Source organism: Salmo salar, chromosome 06 (assembly GCF_965601325.2).
Source record: "Salmo salar chromosome 06, fSalSal1, whole genome shotgun sequence".
Lineage (NCBI taxonomy): Eukaryota > Metazoa > Chordata > Actinopteri > Salmoniformes > Salmonidae > Salmo > Salmo salar.
In genome coordinates, this window is record NC_138296.1 from 240,001 (window position 1) to 255,216 (window position 15,216).

General features: G+C 47.8%; 1 protein-coding gene across 1 annotated transcript in view; it reads left to right on the forward strand.

Annotated features, from left to right (window-relative positions):
* Positions 1-15,216, forward strand: part of LOC106594486 (E3 ubiquitin-protein ligase TRAF7) — a 35,373-nt gene that overhangs the window by 17,538 nt on the left and 2,619 nt on the right. Inside the window, 9 exon segments of the mRNA XM_082976099.1 lie at positions 701-749; positions 942-949; positions 951-1,070; positions 1,887-2,000; positions 4,024-4,140; positions 7,511-7,633; positions 9,205-9,324; positions 11,786-11,917; positions 12,395-12,514. Coding sequence (XP_082832225.1) covers positions 701-749; positions 942-949; positions 951-1,070; positions 1,887-2,000; positions 4,024-4,140; positions 7,511-7,633; positions 9,205-9,324; positions 11,786-11,917; positions 12,395-12,514 — 903 coding nt within the window.

The window sequence follows — 15,216 nt, forward strand, 5'->3', positions numbered from 1 at the left end:
TTATACTGACAGTCACACACAGTACCTTTATCATTTATATTATATTACTTTATATTATACTGACTCACACACACTACCTTTATCATTTATATTATATTACTTTATATTATACTGACTCACACACAGTACCTTTATCATTTATATTATATTACTTTATATTATACTGACTCACACACACTACCTTTATCATTTACACTCTCCTGTCTCTCTGTCTCTGTCTCTCTCTCTGTCTCTCTCTCTCTGTCTCTCTCTCTCTGTCTCTCTCTCTCTGTCTCTCTCTCTCTGTCTCTCTCTCTCTGTCTCTCTCTCTCTGTCTCTCTCTCTCTGTCTCTCTCTCTCTCTCTGTCTCTCTCTCTCTGTCTCTCTCTCTCTCTCTGTCTCTCTCTCTCTGTCTCTCTCTCTCTCTCTCTCTCTCTCTCTGTGTCTCTCTCTCTCTCTCTCTGTCTCTCTCTCTCTCTCTCTCTCTCTCTCTCTGTCTCTCTGTGTCTCTCTCTCTCTGTCTCTCTGTCTCTCTGTGTCTCTCTCTCTCTGTCTCTCTGTCTCTCTGTCTCTCTCTCTCTCTCTGTCTCTCTCTGTGTCTCTGCTCTCTCGCTCTGTCTCTCTGTCTCTCTGTGTCTCTCTCTCTCTCTCTCTCTCTCTGTCTCTCTCTCTCTGTCTCTCTCTCTCTCTCTCTCTCTCTGTGTCTCTCTCTGTCTTTCAGGATGAGTTGTCCCACATCAACGCCAGACTCAACATGGGCATCCTGGGCTGTGAGTTTCTCCTCTGCTTTTCACTGTCATTTCTCTCTTCTTCTCTTCTCCCCTCTTCTCTCTCCCTCTTCTCTCTCCCTCTTCTCTCTCCCCTCTCCTCTCTCTCATCTTCTGTTCCCCTCTCCTCTTCTTCACCTGTCCGTTGTGGAGAGATGTTAAACTACCCCTCCCTGTGTATCCCTCCTCCTCCAGCCTACGACCCCCCAGCAGATCTTTAAATGTAAAGGGACGTTCGTAGGTCACCAGGGGCCAGTCTGGTGTCTGTGTGTCTACTCTACAGGGGACCTGCTCTTCTCTGGGTCCTCGGACAAAACCATCAAGGTACACACACACACACACACACACACACACACACACACACACACACACACACACACACACACACACACACACACACACACACACACACGGCTCATTCTACCCACACTGCCCCTCTGGTTGTCAGGAAGGAGAGCTCATTCTACCCACACTGCCCCTCTGGTTGTCAGGAAGGAGAGCTCATTCTACCCACACTGCCCCTCTGGTTGTCAGGAAGGAGAGCTCATTCTACCCACACTGCCCCTCTGGTTGTCAGGAAGCAGAGCTCATTCTACCCACACTGCCCCTCTGGTTGTCAGGAAGGAGAGCTCATTCTACCCACACTGCCCCTCAGCCAGACAGGTTCAGAATGGACTGATGGTAAAATACCAGGTAAAGGTGGATCAGACCCAACCAGGGATGTAGTGGAGGGTAAAGGGACAGAAACTGTATTTACTCCCAACTTTTTATTTTGTTAGTTATCCTTTACTCACTTATTATTGAGTTCCCATCGTCGATCAACGATCAGACCGTTATGCATGTTGACATTCTGCCTCTCTTCTTTCCCTCTCTCTCTTTCTCTCTTCCCTCTCTCTCTCTCTCTCTCTTCTTTCCCTCCCTCTCCCTCTCTCTCCTCTTCCCTCTCTCCCTCCCTCCCTCCCTCTCTCTCTCTCCCTCTCTCCCTCTCTCTCTCTTTCTTTCCCTCCCTCTCTCCCTCCCTCTCTCTCTCTCTCTCTCTCTCTCTCTCTCTCTCTCTCTCTCTCTCCCTCTCTCTCTCCCTCTCTCTCTCTTCCCTCTCTCTCTCTCTCTCCTCCCTCCCTCTCTCTCTCTCCCTGCCAGGTGTGGGATACCTGCACCACCTATAAATGTCAGAAGACTCTGGAGGGTCATGATGGAATCGTGTTGGCGCTGTGTATACATGCCAAATTCTGTCTCTGCCATCAGCCTGTACCGGTGACACCAGCCAGGATCGGGGGCCATGGACTCCCAGACGCCAAATTCTGTCTCTGCCATCAGCCAGGATCAGGGGCCATGGACTCCCAGACGCCAAATTCTGTCTCTGACACCAGACAGGATCGGGGGCCATGGACTCCCAGATGCCAAATTCTGTCTCTGCCATCAGCATGGCGCAGCAGGAGCTGGGAGTTGTTGGACCAGGCGGTGTTTTTGCTCTCCTCAATTGTCCGGCGTTGGTGACCCGGCGTTGGTGACCCGGCGTTGGTGACCCGGCGTTGGTGACCCGGCGTTGGTGACCCGGCGTTGGTGACCCGGCGTTGGTGACCCGGTCCCCACTGGAGCTGTCTCTTCTTGGTTTTTAGCTGATAGGAGGGGGGAACCCGGTGTGGTCGTTCTGCTGCTAATAGCCAATCCGTGACGAGGATCGACGAGTTGTTTGTTCCGGAGACGCCCGTTCTGCCCACCGCTGTGGAACGCTGCTGTTATTTGGGCAGTTTTGTGCCCCGCATGTTAGCTAAGCACGATTCTCTCCTCAACGAGCTGCTTTTCACCCACAGGACTGCGGCTGACTGGATGTTTGTTTGTTTGTTTGTTGTGCCGTTCTCTGTAAACCCGAGACACTCAAGATGTGAAAAGCCCCAGGAAGGACAGACGTTTCTGAGATAGTGGAGCACCGACGATCGTACCACGCTTTCGGTCACTCGTTTTTTGCCCGTTCTAACGTTCAATGGGACCAGTAACTGAATGCCTCGATGCCTGTCTGCCTGCTTTATATAACAAGCTACGACCACGTGACTCACTGTCTGGAGGAGCGATCCAATTGTGGTGAATGGGATGGTGTACCTAATAAACTGTCAGATGGAACAGTAACTGAATGCCTCGATGCCTGTCTGCCTGCTTTATATAACAAGCTACGACCACGTGACTCACTGTCTGGAGGAGCGATCCATTGTGGTGAATGGGATGGTGTACCTAATAAACTGTCCGATGGAACAGTAACTGAATGCCTCGATGCCTGTCTGCCTGCTTTATATAACAAGCTACGACCACGTGACTCACTGTCTGGAGGAGCGATCCATTGTGGTGAATGGGATGGTGTACCTAATAAACTGTCCGGTGGACCAGTAACTGAAATGCCTCGATGCCTGTCTGCCTGCTTTATATAACAAGCTACGACCACGTGACTCACTGTCTGTAGGAGCGATCCATTGTGGTGAAAGGGATGGTGTACCTAATAAACTGTCAGATGGAACAGTAACTGAATGCCTCGATGCCTGTCTGCCTGCTTTATATAACAAGCTACGACCACGTGACTCACTGTCTGTAGGAGCGATCCATTGTGGTGAAAGGGATGGTGTACCTAATAAACTGTCCTGTGTGTGTGTGTGTGTGTGTTGTGTATAACCATTATAACACACCTTTTTACATTTATTTAATCTTTTATTTAACGAGGCAAGTCAGTTAAGAACAAATTGTCATTTACAATGACAGCCTACCAAAAGGCAAAAGGCCTCCGTCTAGGACGGGGCCCTGGGATTATATATATATATATGGCAACAGCATGGTAGCAACACCTCCACTGACTGTAGAACCATGACCCTGCTGTTATATACAGAGATTATCAGACAGCCCTCTGTCCAACAAGACTCTGCCTTCTCTCCTGTGTCTCTCTCTCTGCCTCTCTTCTCTCTCTCTGCCTCTCTCTCCCTCCTCTCTCTCCCCTGCTCTCCCTCTCTCTGCCTCGCTTCTCTCTCTCCCCTGTCTCCCCTCTCTCTGCCTCTCTCTCCCCTGTCTCTCTCCCCTGTCTCTCTCCCCTGTCTCTCTCCCCTGTCTCTCTCCCCTCTCTCCTCTCTCCCCTGTCTCTCTCCCCTGTCTCTCTCCCTGCCCCTCTCCCCTGTCTCTCTCCCCTGTCTCTCTCTCTCTTTCTCTCTCTCTCTCCCCTCTCTTTCTCTCTCTCTCTCTCCTCTCTTTCTCTCCCCTCTGCCTCTCTTTCTCTCTCGTCTCTGTCTCTGGTGTGTAGGTGTGGGACGTCCAGACCCTGCAGAAGGTGAATACTATCCGTGCCCATGACAACCCGGTGTGTACGCTGGTGTCCTCCCACAGCATGCTGTTCAGCGGATCCCTCAAGGCCATCAAGGTAGAGTTGGAGACCATTTTTTAAAATGGAGGCCCGAGAAGCTGCTTCCTTCACTTTACTGGGTCAGTAGGCAGAGACGTGGAGGTTGAGCTCCAGGTGGAGAGAGACTGTTCCTCTCCTTTACTGGGAGAGAGGACTGGGAGAGAGACTGTTCCTCTCCTTTACTGGGAGAGAGACTGGAGAGAGACGGGGAGAGGGAGACTGGGAGAGAGACTGTTCCTCTCCTTTACTGGGGAGAGAGACTGGGAGAGAGACTGTTCCTCTCCTTTACTGGGATAGAGACTGGGAGAGAGACTGGGAGAGAGACTGTTCCTCTCCTTTACTGGGATAGAGACTGGGAGAGAGACTGGGAGAGAGACTGTTCCTCTCCTTTACTGGGAGAGAGACTGGGAGAGAGACTGTGCCTCTCCTTTACTGGGAGAGAGACTGGGAGAGGGAGAGAGACTGGGAGAGAGACTGGGAGAGAGACTGTGCCTCTCCTTTACTGGGAGAGAGACTGGGAGAGGGAGAGAGACTGGGAGAGAGACTGTTCCTCTCCTTTACTGGGAGAGAGACTGGGAGAGAGAGACTGGGAGAGAGAGGGAGAGAGAGACACGGAGAGAGACTGTTCCTCTCCTTTACTGGGAGAGAGACTGGGAGAGAGACGGGGAGAGGGAGAGAGACTGTTCCTCTCCTTTACTGGGAGAGAGACTGGGAGAGAGAGACTGGGAGAGAGACTGTTCCTCTCCTTTACTGGGAGAGAGAGACTGGGGGAGAGAGACTGGGGAGAGAGACTGGGAGAGACTGGGAGAGAGACTGGGAGAGAGAGACTGGGAGAGAGAGACTGGGAGGGAGAGACTGGGAGGGAGAGACTGGGAGGGAGAGACTGGGAGGGAGAGACTGGGAGAGAGAGACTGGGAGAGAGAGACTGGGAGAGAGAGACTGGGAGAGAGAGGACTGGGAGAGAGAGACTGGGAGAGAGAGACTGGGAGAGGGAGAGACTGGGAGAGGGAGACTGGGAGAGAGAGACTGGGAGAGAGAGACTGGGAGAGAGAGACTGGGAGAGGGAGAGACTGGGAGAGGGAGACTGGGAGAGGGAGACTGGGAGAGGGAGACTGGGAGAGGGAGACTGGGAGAGGGAGACTGGGAGAGAGAGACTGGGAGAGAGAGACTGGGAGAGAGAGAGACTGGGAGAGAGAGAGACTGGGAGAGGGAGACTGGGAGAGAGAGATTGGTCTTTAATCCTGGTGATTTGGTTTAAATTCAGGCTTCTCATGACATCCATTAAGCTGTGATTTATCCAGTGTGTCCGTACACTGTGGTCTGAAAGGTAAACCAATGAAATAGATCGGGATCAATACAGTGGCTCCTTAACTCAGGATGAGGCGCATATTAATTAGTAATTATAAACAAGAGAACCAGTTCAAACCAAAATGTTTTTTAACTTTTATTTTGTTAATGCCCCCTGTGAAAAAGTAATATTGACATTCAGTAACTGGTTGTGCCTCCTTTTAGCTGTAGTGACTCCAACCAAACACTTCCTGGAGCTGCAGTGACTCCAACCAAACACTTCCTGGAGCTGCAGTGACTCCAACCAAACACTTCCTGGAGCTGCAGTGACTCCAACCAAACACTTCCTGGAGCTGCAGTGACTCCAACCAAACACTTCCTGGAGCTGCAGTGACTCCAACCAAACACTTCCTGGAGCTGCAGTGACTCCAACCAAACACTTCCTGGAGCTGCAGTGACTCCAACCAAACACTTCCTGGAGCTGTAGTGACTCCAACCAAACACTTCCTGGAGCTGTAGTGACTCCAACCAAACACTTCCTGGAGCTGTAGTGACTCCAACCAAACACTTCCTGGAGCTGTAGTGACTCCAACCAAACACTTCCTGGAGCTGCAGTGACTCCAACCAAACACTTCCTGGAGCTGCAGTGACTCCAACCAAACACTTCCTGTAGTTGTTGCTTTTCGACCATTCTGATGTAGACTCAGGCTCGTGTGTTTTTTTTGGATCGTGGTCTCGCTGCATGGACCCAGCTGGACTTCAGCTTTACGGACGGACGGACCTCACCTTGTCTCTGATACAGAACAGAATTCATGGTTCCTTCTATAAAGGCAAGTCGTCCCGGTCCTGAGGCAGCGGAGCATCTCCAAACCGTCCCACCACCACCACGCTGGACCGATGGTATGAGGTCCTTACTGTGGAATACAGTGTTTTTAGGTTTTTATTAGATATTACAGGACCTGTGTCGTCCAGGAAGTCGACTCCCAAGTTTAGCCAATAAGCAACTGGGTGATCGTCGAGACTCTTGGTTAGAATGTTCTATGGACCTATGGAGTTAAAAGTACAACTTTTCGGGAATGACACGCGTCCCATAATGCCTGGCGAAAACCCAAACACTGCATTCCACAGTAAGGACCTCATACCAACTGTCCAGCGTGGTGGTGGTGGGATGTGATGGTTTGGCGATGCTTTGCTGCTTCAGGACCGGGACGACTTGCCTTAGAAGGAGAAAAACAAGCTGTTTTATTACCAGCGAATAGAAACCCTTTAACCCCAGGCCTCCACTTCCTGTACAGTACCGGTCAGACCAACAGCTTTAACCTTTAACCCCAGGCCTCCACTTCCTGTACAGTACCGGTCAGACCAACAGCTTTAACCTTTAACCCCAGGCCTCCACTTCCTGTACAGTACCGGTCAGACCAACAGCTTTAACCTTTAACCCCAGGCCTCCACTTCCTGTACAGTACCGGTCAGACCAACAGCTTTAACCTTTAACCCCAGGCCTCCACTTCCTGTACAGTACCGGTCAGACCAACAGCTTTAACCTTTAACCCCAGGCCTCCACTTCCTGTACAGTACCGGTCAGACCAACAGCTTTAACCTTTAACCCCAGGCCTCCACTTCCTGTACAGTACCGGTCAGACCAACAGCTTTAACCTTTAACCCCAGGCCTCCACTTCCTGTACACTACCTCTATCGCCATGGGGACTGTGCTCCCTCTATCGCCATGGGAACTGGGACAGAAGGAGGGAAGAATTATCTCACTATTGAAAGGGATTTTCCCTCGTCCACAACTCTCTGTCCTGAAGTGTTTCAGCTCAATGACATCATCTGCACTGTTAACGCCTGATCACTTCCTAACGTGTGTGTGTGTGTGTGTGTGTGTGTGTGTGTGTGTGTGTGTGTGTGTGTGTGTGTGTGTGTGTGTGTGTGTGTGTGTGTGTGTGTGTGTGTGTGTGTGATAATACCGCCCTGCTCTAAATGTGTGGTTCTCACCGATCTGTCTGTTGGCTAATCTCTCTCCGTTTTCGCTCCCTCTCCTCTTCCTTCTCTCCCATCTGTCTTCTTTACCCTTCTCCTCCCCCCCTCTCTCTCTCTCCAGGTGTGGGACATAGTGGGGACAGAGTTGAAGCTGAAGAAGGAGTTAACAGGACTGAACCACTGGGTCCGTGCTCTAGTGGCCTCCCAGAACCACCTCTACAGTGGATCATACCAGACCATCAAGGTAGGAGGACAGGGGGGGGCATCATACCAGACCATCAAGGTAGGAGGACAGGGGGGTCATCATACCAGACCATCAAGGTAGGAGGACAGGGGGGGTCATCATACCAGACCAAGGTAGGAGGACGGGGGGGTCATCATACCAGACCATCAAGGTAGGAGGACAGGGGGGGTCATCATACCAGACCATCAAGGTAGGAGGACGGGGGGGGGGGGGGGGGCATCATACCAGACCATCAAGGTAGGAGGACAGGGGGGGTCATCATACCAGACCAAGGTAGGAGGACAGGGGGGGGGGTCATCATACCAGACCATCAAGGTAGGAGGACAGGCGGGTCATCATACCAGACCATCAAGGTAGGAGGACAGGGGGGGGGTCATCATACCAGACCATCAAGGTAGGAGGACAGGGGGGGGTCATCATACCAGACCATCAAGGTAGGAGGACAGGGGGGTCATCATACCAGACCATCAAGATAGGAGGACAGGGTCATACCAGACCATCAAGGTAGGAGGACAGGGGGGGTCATCATACCAGACCATCAAGGTAGGAGGACAGGGGGGTCATCATACCAGACCATCAAGGTAGGAGGACAGGGGGGGGTCATCATACCAGACCATCAAGGTAGGAGGACAGGGGGGGTCATCATACCAGACCATCAAGGTAGGAGGACAGGGGGGGTCATCATACCAGACCATCAAGGTAGGAGGACAGGGGGGGTCATCATACCAGACCATCAAGGTAGGAGGACAGGGGGGGTCATCATACCAGACCATCAAGGTAGGAGGACAGGGGGGGGTCATCATACCAGACCATCAGAGAGAGGGGGAGATGGAGGGATGGGACAAGATTGGGGGAGACTGTCTCTCTCTCTCTCTCTGTGTCTCTCTCTGTGTCTCTCTCTGTGTCTCTCTCTGTGTCTCTCTCTGTGTCTCTCTCTGTGTCTCTCTCTGTGTCTCTCTCTGTGTCTCTCTCTGTGTCTCTCTCTGTGTCTCTCTCTGTGTCTCTCTCTGTGTCTCTCTCTGTGTCTCTCTCTCTGTGTCTCTCTGTGTCTCTCTCTGTTCTCTCTGTCTCTCTCTGTCTCTCTCTGTGTCTCTCTGTCTCTCTCTGTGTCTCTGTGTCTCTCTCTGTCTCTCTGTGTCTCTCTGTGTCTCTCTCTGTCTCTCTGTAATGCTTCAGTACAGTGAATAATAATTATAGACTTAATAAAACTGTCCCCCTCTCCTCCTCTCTCTCCCCCTCTCCTCCTCTCTCTCTCCTCCTCTCCCCTCTCCTCCTCTCCCCCCTCCCCCTACCATCCCCCCCCTCTCCTCCTCTCTCTCTTCTCCTCTCCTCCCCACTCTCCTCCTCTCCCCCCTCCCCCTACCATCCCCCCCCCTCCTCCTCTCTCTCTCCTCCTCCTCTCTCTCTTCTCCTCTCCTCCCCCCTCTCCTCCTCTCCCCTCTCCTCCTACCATCCCCCCCCTCTCCTCCTCTCTCTCTTCCCCTCTCCTCCTCTCCCCTCTCCTCCTCTCCCCCCTCCCCCTACCATCCCCCCCCTCCTCCTCTCTCTCTCCTCCTCTCCCCGGTCATCAGATCTGGGATATCCGTTCTCTGGACTGTGTTCATGTCCTCCAGACCAGTGGAGGAAGTGTCTATTCCATCGCTGTCACCAACCATCACATCGTCTGTGGCACCTACGAGAACCTCATACACGTAAGATACACACACACACGCACAGAGATACACACACACACAGAGATACATACAGGGGACAGGGGACATGATTTATACCGTCCTCGAGGGAACAGGGGACATGATTTATACCGTCCTCGAGGGGACGGGGGCTTGACGTTAACGTTTTTAGCCACTTGCCCTTCAGACAAGTAGGACAGATTTTTGACTCGTCCAAAAGCTCAAGTCACTGATATAGAAAATGTTGACTTATCTAATAGAAAATGGTGACTTTTATAATAGAAAATGGTCTGTAACAACATGTTTGCAAAAATGCACGACTCTCTTTTTGTCCCTGGAGAATCATCCAAATGGAGGCTGTTCTCTTGTCTATTTTCTTCTCTGCATGTCTCCAAACACAACCCTGGCCCTTTAAGACTCTCCTGGAGGATGATTGGTCCACACTCGATAGCCTATAAAATATAGCAACATTACAATTACAGCCCAAATACTTTTGTATTTTTTTTATACAAAATAATTCCCTCCAGGGCTCAAAATGTAAGGATGTTTCTGTCCTGTCATCCCCTGGATGATCAACAACAATAAAAACACATCTACGGTTCAAAACCGACTCTGGGACCAGACTCTGGGACCGACTCTGGGACCGACTCTGGGACCGACTCTGGGACCGACTCTGGGACCGACTCTGGGACCGACTCTGGGACCGACTCTGGGACCGACTCTGGGACCGACTCTGGGACCGACTCTGGGACCGACTCTGGGACCCGACTCTGGGACCGACTCTGGGACCGACTCTGGGACCGACTCTGGGACCGACTCTGGGACCGACTCTGGGACCGACTCTGGGACCGACTCTGGGACCGACTCTGGGACCGACTCTGGGACCGACTCTGGGACCGACTCTGGACCAGACTCTGGGACCGACTCTGGGACCGACTCTGGACCCGACTCTGGGACAACAGAGACAAAAATCATACATCCACTGCACCTAAAAACACGTATTTTTTTTAAAAGCAAAGAGGCTGTTGCAACAGATCAGACCGTTTAACTTTTAAAATGTTGATAATGTTTTATTTATTTATATTATAAGAACACAGCAAATTGTGCACGTGACTGTAGGCTACGTGTAAATGTTCCCAAAAATGTAATTAGTGGGGGGGGGGGGGGGGGAACCTCATTCTCCAAAAGCAAACTGCAGGAACGGGTTTCATGTGAGATGAAAATGTCCATTTTAAAATGAATGAAAGGGGAGATTTTGTTTCGTCTAGTTTTGGTTACTAATAAGCCTTTTTCTGCTGGACAATAAAATAACGTAGATTTTGTGTTTTGTTTTCTAAACCTGTTATAACATGAGAAAAGTGCTGGTTTCTATGGGATTAAAGTGTTTTAAAAGAATTTCCTTTTAACATTTCTATACTTGTGTTTTGGCAACTTTGAAACAAGATAAGGCATGGTGACTTATAAAATGGTGACTTATATAATATAAAATGGTGACTTTTATCTAATATAAAATGGTGACTTATATAAAATGGTGACTTATATAAAATGGTGACTTATATAATATAAAATGGGGACTTTTATCTAATATAAAATGGTGACTTTTATCTAATATAAAATGGTGACTTTTATCTAATATAAAATGGTGACTTATATATAATATAAAATGGTGACTTATATATAATATAAAATGGTGACTTATATATATAATATAAAATGGTGACTTATATATATAATATAAAATGGTGACTTATATATAATATAAAATGGTGACTTATATATTATATAAAATGGTGACTTATATAAAATGGTGACTTATATATATATATAATATAAAATGGTGACTTACATATATAATATAAAATGGTGACTTACATATAATGGTGACTAATAGAATATTCAATGGTGACTGAAATAATAGAAAATTGTGACCAAAAAAAAAAAATGACAGAAAACAATTTTTACAATTTTTTAAAGTTTCTGGTTAAATTTTAGTTTGAAAATGCTGCCCGTCTCCGCTCAGTGACGGTTCCAGCGCGTATCGGCCACCGGTCTTGTGCCTGTTTGATCTGAATCCTGCCTCTCAGTGTGTTGACAGAATCAAGCCTGTAAGACAGACGTTCATGTTTTAAATTATCCTTCATTATATTTGTCAAATCATGACAGGCGTTTTAGTCTAATATTTATGTAATGAAAAGTCTCCATTTTTCTGGTGCCTCCCCCCCTCGTGTCGACATCGGATTGGACACGAGGCCGTAGCCAATAGCATATCACCTTCACTTTGACATGTAGGCTTTTAAAAAAAATATATATATAACATGGAAAAATAGATTAAAATATTATTCCAATGTTGGCCCCTCTGATCGCAGTAATTGTTTGATTATTGTGAATTGTTTGGAAAATGTACTTGTCCATCGTCTTGTCCTGGACAATAGGGGACAGTCTCTTTTTAATGTGGATCCCTGATGTTGAATCTGTCCTCTAGGTCTGGGATATCGAGTCGAAGGAGCAGGTCCGAACCCTGACGGGTCACGTGGGGACCGTGTACGCTCTAGCAGTCATCTCTACACCAGACCAGACCAAAGTGTTCAGCGCTTCCTACGACCGCTCTCTCAGGGTAAGACTTGTCTGTCTGTCTGTCTCACCGTCTGTCTGTCTGTCTCACCGTCTGTCTGTCTGTCTTACGAAGGGATGCAAATGTAGGTACATTTTGTTTGCCGACTAACCAACCCACATTCTGGCAGTTACCTGGTGGCCCCAACACCTTATTAAATCACTGTGTTGGTGTTTCCTTTATTTTCACAGTGACCTGTAATAATCAACTGTGTGGATTATAGTGTGTGTGTGTGTGTGTGTGTGTGTGTTTATAGTAAGTGTGTGTGTGTGTTTATAGTAACTGTGTGTGTGTGTGTGTGTGTGTGTTTATAGTAAGTGTGTGTGTGTGTGTGTGTGTTTACAGTAAGTGTGTGTGTGTGTTTATAGTAACTGTGTGTGTGTGTGTGTGTGTTTATAGTAATTGTGTGTGTGTGTGTTTATAGTAACTGTGTGTGTGTGTGTGTGTGTTTACAGTAACGCTGCCTGTGTGTGTTAACAGGTGTGGAGCATGGACAACATGATCTGTACCCAGACCCTCCTCAGACACCAGGGGAGTGTAACTGCCCTGGCCGTCAGCAGGGGGCGCCTGTTCTCTGGAGCCGTAGACAGCACCGTCAAGGTACCGCCACACCCCCACCAGTCAGTTAATAACCCTCTACTAAGGCTAATAACCTTAGTTAATAACCCTCTACTAAGGCTAATAACCTTAGTTAATAACCTTAGTAATAACCCTCTACTAAGGCTAATAACCTTAGTAAATAACCCTCTACTAAGGCTAATAACCTTAGTTAATAACCCTCTACTAAGGCTAATAACCTTAGTAATAACCCTCTACTAAGGCTAATAACCTTAGTAATAACCCTCTACTAAGGCTAATAACCTTAGTAATAACCCTCTACTAAGGCTAATAACCTTAGTAATAACCCTCTACTAAGGCTAATAACCTTAATAATAACCCTCTACTAAGGCTAATAACCTTAGTAATAACCCTCTACTAAGGCTAATAACCTTAGTAATAACCCTCTACTAAGGCTAATAACCTTAGTAATAACCCTCTACTAAGGCTAATAACCTTAGTAATAACCCTCTACTAAGGCTAATAACCTTAATAATAACCCTCTACTAAGGCTAATAACCTTAGTAAATAACCCTCTACTAAGGCTAATAACCTTAGTAATAACCCTCTACTAAGGCTAATAACCTTAGTAATAACCCTCTAAGGCTAATAACCTTAGTAATAACCCTCTACTAAGGCTAATAACCTTAGTAATAACCCTCTACTAAGGCTAATAACCTTAGTAATAACCCTCTACTAAGGCTAATAACCTTAGTAATAACCCTCTACTAAGGCTAATAACCTTAGTAATAACCCTCTACTAAGGCTAATAACCTTAGTAATAACCCTCTACTAAGGCTAACATATCGAATTGTTTTATGGTCATTTCGTTGGATCGTTTTAGCTATTTGATTTATGTGATGAAACATTGAATTTAGCATTACTGCTATTAGCCCATAGCGTTACTGCTATCAGCCCATAGCGTTACTGCTATCAGCCCATAGCGTTACTGCTATTAGCCCATAGCGTTACTGCTATTAGCCCATAGCGTTACTGCTATTAGCCCATAGCGTTACTGCTATTAGCCCATAGCGTTACTGCTATTAGCCCATAGCGTTACTGCTATCAGCCCATAGCGTTACTGCTATCAGCCCATAGCGTTACGTAACAGATTTCACTACATGGAACAACAGTTAGTCCCAAAATGTACCTAAAGGAAGTTTGTGCCGAGGTGTCTGTCCTTTATCTGAGAGAGAGAAGAAAGATCAGGAATATATATTTTTATTTTTAAATCTATATATTTTAACCCTTTATTTTTGGCGCTGAACAGTCTCCATATGTGACTAACCACCTGGATTTGGTCTTATGTTGCAAAATTTGAATTTTTTTATTATTGTTTTTTTTACACTGGATCAAAGTAGAGACTCAGAGCTACAAAATGGTATATCACACACTGCAGTTTTGAGGAACAATGGGAAAGTAATTCTGCTTTGAAAGTTGATGATAAACTTTGTAAAACTCACTTTTGAGAAAATGTCCTTTCTGAATGTTTTGGTCCCGACTGGAGAGCTCTTCTTTGTCTACAACCCATTCAGCATCGTTCACACCCTCTAAAGCTTTAGCCCCACCCATCTCGGAGCGCACGCTTGACGCTCTGGCCGATTTGATTTGTTTACCTCTGGATAACATGAAAACAGCCTTAACAGCTCTGCTGGAAACAATTTCATTATGCTTTTTTTGGCTGACTTTTACTGACACCGGCCATATCCAACTTTAGCTTAAGACTTTAGCTTAAGACATGCTAGTTAGCTAGGTAAACAGTGTTTAAGATCACAAATGTCACCTAACGTTAGCTAATGAGCTAGCCGGCTAACGTTAGCTAATGAGCCAGCCGGCTAACGTTAGCTAATGAGCCAGCCGGCTAACGTTAGCTAATGAGCCAGCCGGCTAACGTTAGCTAATGAGCCAGCCTGCTAACGTTAGCTAATGAGCCAGCCTGCTAACGTTAGCTAATGAGCCAGCCTGCTAACGTTAGCTAATGAGCCAGCCTGCTAACGTTAGCTAATGAGCCAGCCTGCTAACGTTAGCTAATGAGCCAGCCTGCTAACGTTAGCTAATGAGCCAGCCTGCTAACGTTAGCTAATGAGCCAGCCTGCTAACGTTAGCTAATGAGCCAGCCTGCTAACGTTAGCTAATGAGCCAGCCGGCTAACGTTAGCTAATGAGCCAGCCGGCTAACGTTAGCTAATGAGCCAGCCGGCTAACGTTAGCTAATGAGCTAGCCGGCTAACGTTAGCTAAAGAGCCAGCCGGCTAACGTTAGCTAATGAGCCAGCCGGCTAACGTTAGCTAATGAGCCAGCCGGCTAACGTTAGCTAATGAGCCAGCCTGCTAACGTTAGCTAATGAGCCAGCCTGCTAACGTTAGCTAATGAGCCAGCCTGCTAACGTTAGCTAATGAGCCAGCCGGCTAACGTTAGCTAATGAGCCAGCCGGCTAACGTTAGCTAATGAGCCAGCCGGCTAACGTTAGCTAATGAGCCAGCCGGCTAACGTTAGCTAATGAGCCAGCCGGCTAACGTTAGCTAATGAGCCAGCCGGCTAACGTTAGCTAGCTAGCTAACAGTGCACTTTAGCTTCAGACCCGTAGCTAGCTAGCTAACGGTGCACTTTAGCTTGAAATGAAAACCCCATTCTGTCAAAATTAGAAAACGTGTAATATCTGAAAATGTAACAAGCTATCTTACCCGTATACATCCATGATCCATG